Source organism: Branchiostoma belcheri, unplaced genomic scaffold (genome assembly GCF_001625305.1).
Source record: "Branchiostoma belcheri isolate BF01 breed outbred unplaced genomic scaffold, Haploidv18h27 scaffold123, whole genome shotgun sequence".
Lineage (NCBI taxonomy): Eukaryota > Metazoa > Chordata > Leptocardii > Amphioxiformes > Branchiostomatidae > Branchiostoma > Branchiostoma belcheri.
Genome location: NW_017802636.1, coordinates 883,371 through 892,175, shown reverse-complemented (window position 1 = coordinate 892,175; position 8,805 = coordinate 883,371). Strand labels below are relative to the sequence as shown.

Sequence of the window (8,805 nt, the reverse complement as noted above, 5' to 3'; positions counted from 1 at the left end):
GCCCCGTGCCAGCGTGGAAATGCAAAACAAAAACATAGAAATGCAAATATTTGACGCGTTTTGTTTACACTGGGCATATTGATGAGCCCCCTTTAGTTATTGGTGGCCGCCTGTCACAAGGTTTAGTCAGTGGCTTGTTCATGTTCGCCACGCCCCGTTAGTTGAAATATGTGGCTATTAATTGTGGTATATATTTTCTACTACATCCTTCATCAGGGAAGATAGACTCATATTGCTATGTGTTAACTGCACTTTAACAAGATACTTTCATCAAGGACAATTTTTTGTATTTCCCCTATTCCATCCTTCTATCCATCTGACCCATCCTTAAGAAACATAATGTGATCAAATATTACAGACAAACGTGGATAAACAGGACAAGTCTTTTAATATGAACCACCAAAAACACTGAAAACACAGTTCATACACATGCCATCCCTCTCCTTCCCTCTACTGACTTCACCTAAAATATCACCTGCAACTGAAACTCTGACCATTGAAGGACTTTTGGTCCAAAGTTGGTGTGATGCCATAATCTACACCAAAATACATGGCATGTTATTGTCAAACCAATTAGCCATGGATGGATGTCAAATGAGCATCTAAATGGTTTACGGCTAAATAAAAAAAAATAGTTGCAGGATTTTGTTTTGTTTTGTTCTGCTAAAGCAGCATCCTCATTACAATATAACTAGCTAACACAACAATTGTACATGGTCGTGTCATCATGTTTGTACACGATGTACATGTGTTGTGGGGTAATATTATAGTGCAGAATAATGACTTTCTTATTGCACATCGTTGCTTTAGTATGAACCTGTTTACAAGAAGCTGACAACATCAAATCTCTGTCATCATCACATTCATAGGAAGTTACATGTACATAGCAACAATGAGTCATGGCACGGTCGCATTCATTGTAGGTCATTGTATGATTTTGATGTCACAGTGTTTATAAGAAGGCTTTGACAGATCTAGGACCAACTGCCCTGAAGTATCTAAGGCAGCTTCTTCTGTAACAAGACAGCTGAATTTTGCAGGACTATTCCAAGAGTGCTCTAAAAGTTTGCAATATCCTACAACAATCACACAATGCATGTGACCAGTCTCCTTACTAACTACACTACATACTTGTCTCATCTGGTGTACTCTTACTCACAGGATGGAAATTGTGCCAACATCACAGTACAGTACAGTCAACATTAACATTATTATAATCTCTTATCATAGATTTGTACATATAGTCCCTGTCTCATATACAATCTGCATCAAAAATATAATGTGTCACCACCACCAGCAATGCTGCCACCACCAGTAACCTCTCCTGTTGATTTCTAAGTTCTTCTTTCGCTTATGGCCATTATTTATCAATCAATCAATCAAACTTGAATGTCCTAATATGTATACATATAAGTCAGCCAGACTTTGTCAGATTCCACTTCCACACTTCTGTACTTTATCTAATGTCAAATAAGTCACTAAAATTATACAAACTTCACTGTCAAGTCACTGTTGTTGTGAAACAATCTTACCAACTGAAGAACAACACTTTCTACCTTGTGCATCACAAAGGGTACTCAACGCTGTCCCTCTGGCAATGAAAAATTACTCTTTGCAGTTTCCACATTGAATATTGTGACAGCACAATGCTATGGCTCAAGCTCACTGGCTAAGTACAAATTCAGAAAAATATCTTATGTACAGGATACAGTGCCTTTACCTAACACACAGTCTACATCTATTACACTAATATCTAGTGAGAAACTCACTTCTTGTATGTCATTCTACACAAGATTGACCGATTTTCTACCTTGATCACTACCTCTGAAGTTCATGTGTCATCACAATAGATAAAATCCTTCATATAAAGTTCTCATATGTTGTCATGCCATGGCCAAGAATATCAAGTGTGCATCAGCACAGATAGAACTGTGCATGGTCATTTTATTTATCATGGCTTTTTCTAAAGCTCCTGATCCACTGTTCTGTTTCCTTGAGTTCCATACCTAGAAAACAATCACTCAGCACTAAACATTGGCAATATCACAGTCATTACAACTTCCTGACACAATTCCTCATACATGTGCCTGGTGTTACATTACGTGTATCTTGTAACAGTTGGACACTACAAATACCAAGCAGACTGCACATTAAGAATAAGCGCTTAAATCTAAAGTTTCCCAATCAATTAACACACAATCATATTCATCTCCAATGTTAGAATTAATCTTTTTCTTAACTATACCTGGTTACCACTTCAGTACTGGTGTCCACTTATAATGTTTAAGATCACAAAATCTTACAACAGCCTATTTCGACCAATTTCATACATCACAGTTTAAAATCTTATTCTACTATATATAATTTATAGACAACAATTGACAAATTACCTACTAGATAAATACATAAAACAGTATTCTTGTCCTTTATATACATGTACATCAAGACTAGTGTAAAGAACATATGCCATTAAACTTTCAGTTTTTTTTCTGGTAACAGGTTACTCTAACTTGCAACCTGGTCAGATTGTCATCTAAAATATGTGCTGCAGTTCTCAGGCCCTGCTGATTTGAGTGTAAGCAGCCAACTTGTGAGCTAGTCCACTGTACAATTCGTACTGCCTCCTAGAGGCTCTCATTCCATTAAATGTCCTTGTTGCTCATTAGCACTTCATCATAAATACTAATCAAGAACAGGCTGTCCAACAGGGTGTACAAACAGTGCAAACAGATGCAGCATCATTCCTACATCCTACCATGGAGGTTTCAACCTCCTTGATCCTACTCATAGCAGAATACCAACAAGCACTGTGCCCATAGCATGAGGATACAGGCTGCCAGGATTGCTACCCATTGTGAAGACTGGTAATGCCACTGACATCAACACACAATGGAATGCATTCTGACTGAGGTTCACTCTGACTGTTACCTTCCTTCTTGCTGGATGTGAACTGATGCAATGCATGTTGCAAAATTACTGTAATTTCTACCTATACTCACTACTACCTGCAGCAACAATAACAGTACACAGCATTTCATTTATACATAACAACACTTAACACTATGTAAATACAACATGTACTACTAAACAAAAACAGGACTAATCATTAAATCAGCAACATTCCAGATAACAAAAGAAAAGCATTATCAAAGTTGAACAGAATGTAATTCTGACCAAACATAATGTTCAATGTCATGTCATGTACATCTTACATGTACAGATAACAACACTTTTAAATTCAAGAGTTGGCTGAGTTTTACCAATAAGTACAGACACAACAGCTCATAAACTTGGCAGCTTCTTTGCCAAGTTGACATTATCCATCTACCTGTTCTTGAGTGCTTGTAATGTTACATGAATGCCCTGGCTAGGCAAGCATGTTAACAAGACTGTGGAGAAACAGTCACATTGTCCAGGCTGAGGCCCGAATCTCTGTTGTTACTCTCCTCAGACATTGAACTGAGTGACCGCTGGCGGGCGAGGTTGCTCACCAAGTCTGCATCCGTGCCAAACCCGGAGTCATCTGCTGAGGCACTGGTCTCCAGCACACTGCGGTTGGGCTCTCCCACCCGGCCTGACACTGTCTCAACACCCACATCACAGCTGTTGTATGTTGGGTTCCACAGGTTTGTCGGCTTAGCCTTTTTGCTGCCTTTCTTCACACTTCCCTGGTCCTTTCCCTTGTCCTTCTTCTTCTCCTTCTTGGACTTCTCTTTCCTCTCCAGAGTGCTGACCGGTGAGTTGGAGGTGCTCTGGCTTCCCGACCTGACCAGGAGTCCCTCCCTCCAGGACCGCCCGTGGGTGCCGCCAGGGCTGCTCTCCAACTGTTCCACCTGGGTAGGACTCTGGCTCCTCTGGGCGGGGCTGCCTCTTGCGATGGGAGCTTCTTGTGGGGTGCTGTTCTGGTTCTGATTGGTGTTAGCCACGGGGGCATCAGCGGCGGCAGCACTGCCAGCTCCCTGTGGTGGGGCGGATGCAGCCTGGGCTTGTGCAGTTTGGGCTGGATCTGTCAGGGGGCGGTGCACCTGCAGGGGAGTCATGTTCTGGTGGTTGTCAGGGCGGACAATGGTGTGGTTCTCCTCCTCAGGAACAAGGTCACACACAGGCAGGCTGGTGTTGATGACATCTGGATCCTGTGTGTCAAAAGAAGGCTTTTCCTCATCAATATCCTTATAATTAGATATGAATTGGGATTTATAACTTCCATGAACAGCGCATTTCTCTTACAACAGCAGCTGCTCTCCCCAACTGCACTCTTCTATCACACCTATTTGGGAACCCTGGACATGCACCTGCACACAAAAATGGCTTTGTGACCATAGCTGGTGTGGTTAAAAATTAGTAGTATAGTGGTGTAAATGATGGGCAGGTATGTTCCCAGGCAAATATCCAGTTCTACAAGAGCTCAGTAAATTTGGTGGTTCACTGTCAATCTTCGGGACCATACTGTTGATAATTACCAACTCAACAAATGCAAATTAACAGTTTGTACATTGGTCCAGAGTTCTCTTTCCAGACAATGTAAGAGGTGACTTACACTCACCTGTGTGCAGTAACCCAGTCGCTCCAGGACGGTGGAGAAGCAGGGTCGGTCCTCCGGGTTCTGCTGCCAGCACTGGGTCATGATTCTGTACCTGTAGGACACAGTCAGACTTCAATCACAATGTTTCTTTTATCATAGATCTCATTTAATATCAATAATTCTAGCAATCTGCAGGGTAACTAAAAACAAGGCTTGCACAGATGCAACCATAAAAACTGTGGTGATGAGGCCTTCTCAAGAATGTCTTGAACTGGATATCTGAAGATCTCTGAAGTGTGCATATCATGGGGATTACTGAGGCTGCAAGCTCTATATATGCACTGTTTTTATGTAGCCGTCTTAGACTACCTGGGGAACTATGAGAGCAGACCCAAAGCTTTGAACTCAGGATCCTGTTTATTCACTGATTGGTGGCGAGACATATGGTTACTGCACAAAGATCCACTGTATGGCTGTTGCCGTCTTTACAGCAAACTTGACTGCTTTTTAGTGTGATCCATGTCACGATTCAATCTCCAGTTACTGTCTGATCGAGGTTGTGAAGTCTAGAGGAACATAAAACAAGGCTTCCACAGATGCAACCATAAGAATCTAATTTACATCAGCTTCAATTAAGCAGTGCCCCTCTCTCTTTTGAATTCTGGTAAAGTCTGGTGAACATTTCTGGCACAATAGTGGATCTTTGGGACCCCCGGGGATCAAAGTGATTAATTGGCTGCCGGGACCTCCGGTACTCTCCGCGGCCTCAGTCTGTTGCCGCGGGGCCAGGGGCAAGTCACAAGCAATTTATTGCATTAATATTCATACAATGTATTCCCAAGAATCCACCTGGCATTACATGTAACATGTCTTACCAGATCCACTAATGGTCTATCGACTTGCACCACTCTGCAGTCATAAAAATTGGTTTGACTTACAAAGCCGTTGGCAGTATTAAAAATGGAATGCAATCACAGAAAGCTTTCTACTGTCAGATCCCCAAATGGCACAGGTTTTCATTGGCCCTAATAAGTAACCATGGGTGACACAATGGTCACAAGTTTCCCACAGTTAAAAGGCTAAAGGTTAACTTACACTGGTCCAGGGCAGCTGCGAGGTGGGTCCATTCTGCCTCCCTCAGTCACAAACTGCATGACCTCCTGGTTGCTCTTGCCTGGATATGGCATGTATCCCAGGGACATCACTTCCCATAGCAAAACTCCAAAGGACCTATATAATAATATTATATACACAAGGGTAGAATTTAAAGTTAAGAAGCCATCCAATATTATTCTGTGTGGTCTTAGCTTACAGCTTTAAACAAAAGCCTTTCATCAATTTATGGCAATTTTCCTCATTTTCTGCACTTACATCATTTCTAGAATTGTTGAAACCTACCACACATCAGTTTTGGTGGTGAAGACTCCATCAAGGAAGGCCTCTGGAGGCATCCACTTCACCGGCAGCATGGCTCTTCCACCTTTTCTGTAGTAGTTGGACCTTGGGAAATTCCACCAAAACAATTTGTTGTGTTACATGGATGTCAATGGCATCTGTTAATTGAAATTGATAGGTCAGAAATGTCAAGTCAGTGAACTTAGAGCACCCTTGATGGCCTTACAGAGATGGCAAGTCCATTTATACTGATTGATAATTCACTAAAATTGATAGAGAAGGACAGAGACAACAAAACACTCAAAAGTTTATTTTATAAGAGCTCTTACTTAACAGAGCATCAATGAAATCTCTCCTACCTGTAGATGTCTCTGGCCATTCCAAAGTCTCCAATTTTTGCCATACGGTCTGCTCCAGTTTTTGTGGTCAGAAGAATGTTCCTACAGGCAATGTCTCTGTGAAACAGTCACAAGAACATTACCTCCAGAAAATTGTTGTGAACATTATGCATTATTATGTACTTTCCAGAGGTTTGGAGGTTTTCAAACTTTTACCCTTATAAAGGCAGGGGGTAGTTTGTAACAATTGTTTAATGAATAGAGATAATAGAGCACTGCATGTCTGTCAGAAATTGATATAATTATTAATAGTAACCTTCACCGATGTATTAATATTAGTTCTCTTACTGAGAGCACAATGCTGGTAGCTACTTATAACTGTCCTAGAGTCATAACGTTACAAGTTGTGATGACAACATGGGGCACTTTGACAGCATACACCAAAGGGTAAGACCTTAATGGGAACATTTGAGAAGTGCCCTCTTAAGCTCTTGACATCTGACATTCATGAACCATTTAAAGTTACCTTTAAAGGTTGTTTTTAAGATGTGTGCTCTTGAGACAACACTGATGGCTTAAAAGCAGACATCTTACAGTTTTCATTGAACCCCTTACATACACTGTGTACATTGTACGATGCAACTACAATGTTTTATACCCGATTGCTGTACATTGTAGGTTTGAGAAGAAATGGATGCAATATTTTAACTTATCACTATTGCACCTGTTTCTTTGAAAATCATTATCATGCATTGCACAATGTATGTTACAGTGGCTTAAGATCTTTCTGTGCTACCTTTGATTGAACTTTCTTTGAAGTATACCAATTGCCCATCATCTACCGAGAAGGAAGGAGGCCGATGACGACCAGTTATATATAATTACTTGCAACAAGAAGCAGCAATTCAAGTATCAAAGATGGATAAATTTATGTGTCCAGCAGCGTTTTGCAGCTTGCACAACATTTGACCAAGGTGTTAGTCGTCTGACTGTCTGACTGCTCACCTGTGGATGAAATGGTTTTCCTCCAGGTAGTGACAGCCGCGTGCCACATCCTTGGCCAGCTCCAGAAGATCCATCATAGTCAGCTTGGAGGGATGTCCCTAGAATAGCAATTGATCTTGTTGATATTCAAAGAAATATTTTGCTTGCCGTTTGGAATTTCCACCCAATGACAAACAACATGGTACCACCAGCTGTTACAAATTCTAAACAAGAGTTCTGAGATCTCATACCTCCATGAAATATGGGCTTGCTTTGTCATACTTCATTTCAAAATGTCCTCATTAATTATGCAAATAACCTCTATATTAACATAATATATGCATAGTGGTGCTAACCTTTAACTTACACATGTCACAAGGTATAAAATTCCCATCATTCACCAATAAGGAGTCACAAAATTTTCACATCAATTATGCAAATTAGGTAATCATTTGCATAATTATTATCTGTTGATGTTCCGCCTGCCACAGATTAAATAGATTACATGTATAGCAGTACCATTATATAAAGCACTGTAATTATAGAATTTCCTCATTAATTATGCAAATTAAGTCCTCATTTGCAAAATTTGCATTTGATTATGTACAACTCTCTCTCAGGTACCCACACACCAAAAATGATGAAAATACGTTGTTCCAATCTGGACTTATTGGCTTTGAAAGTTTTTACCAGAAACTAACCTGCAGTTCCAGAACAAGCTGCTAGGGAGACCAAACTTACGGTTCCGGGTCGGAGTTTAATTCTGACCAGAGTCTAAGTAAGTGCGCAGTAAATCGCCAGAAACGTGACTTTGTATGGTATGTTTTGGCCGCGATATCCCTGAAATCGTAATATCTGTGTACATATCTTTGTATTTTCTGAAAAGCCTGTTAGTTGTAGCCTTTATAGGTGGTGTTATGTTGGTGGTCCAGCGAAGACTTCCTGGTATCAGTCCGCGCGGATGGTTATGTGGCGTTTTCGCCTGACCGCCGGGATGGTACGTTCTATATGCGTTGAGGGTGTGTTCGGGCCATCGAAGATAGCGATAAACTTATCGCATCGATTTTGATTAAATTTAAATTTTGGAAACACTAGGTTCTGAGCTTCTTCGAGTACTAAGCCGTTACCCTGGGAAAATTTGTTTTTTCCATGCAGCCATGGTTAAAAATGACGAAAAAAATGACCCCTTATTTAAAAATGTACTTTGATGTGCCTTATTTACCCCTAAATAAATTGGGCGCAGAAAATATCAATGAAGTGTATTGATAAGCGGCACGGCACCCCTTTCCACCAAAAGAGTGAAAAATTCCCACCCGCGTTTAGTACAGAAATGACAGCCCGTCGGGCTGAGGGTGTCAAATTGCTCGAAATACGGAGGGAAACTCCGGTCCGAGACCTTAACAAGACGGCGCATGCGCAGAAAATGACGTCATCGATGACATAAATTTGATTAATTTTAATGTTTCCAGCCGAAGCTGTCAGATTCTGCGAAAAAAAACGCATCATTCTACTGTTTTTGGGGTCCAAAAAGTCCGGATATACATGTCGGGTCCTAGGCGCCCCCCT

The 8,805-nt window shown here is 41.0% G+C and overlaps 1 protein-coding gene across 1 annotated transcript in view; it reads right to left on the bottom strand.

Moving 5' to 3' along the window:
• Positions 1–371: 371 nt before the first annotated feature.
• Positions 372–8,805, bottom strand: part of LOC109463173 (ALK tyrosine kinase receptor-like) — a 30,871-nt gene continuing 22,437 nt past the window's right edge. The window contains 1 exon segment of the mRNA XM_019759887.1: positions 372–4,133. Within this exon segment, the coding sequence (XP_019615446.1) occupies positions 3,381–4,133 (753 nt within the window). The 3' untranslated portion in view covers positions 372–3,380.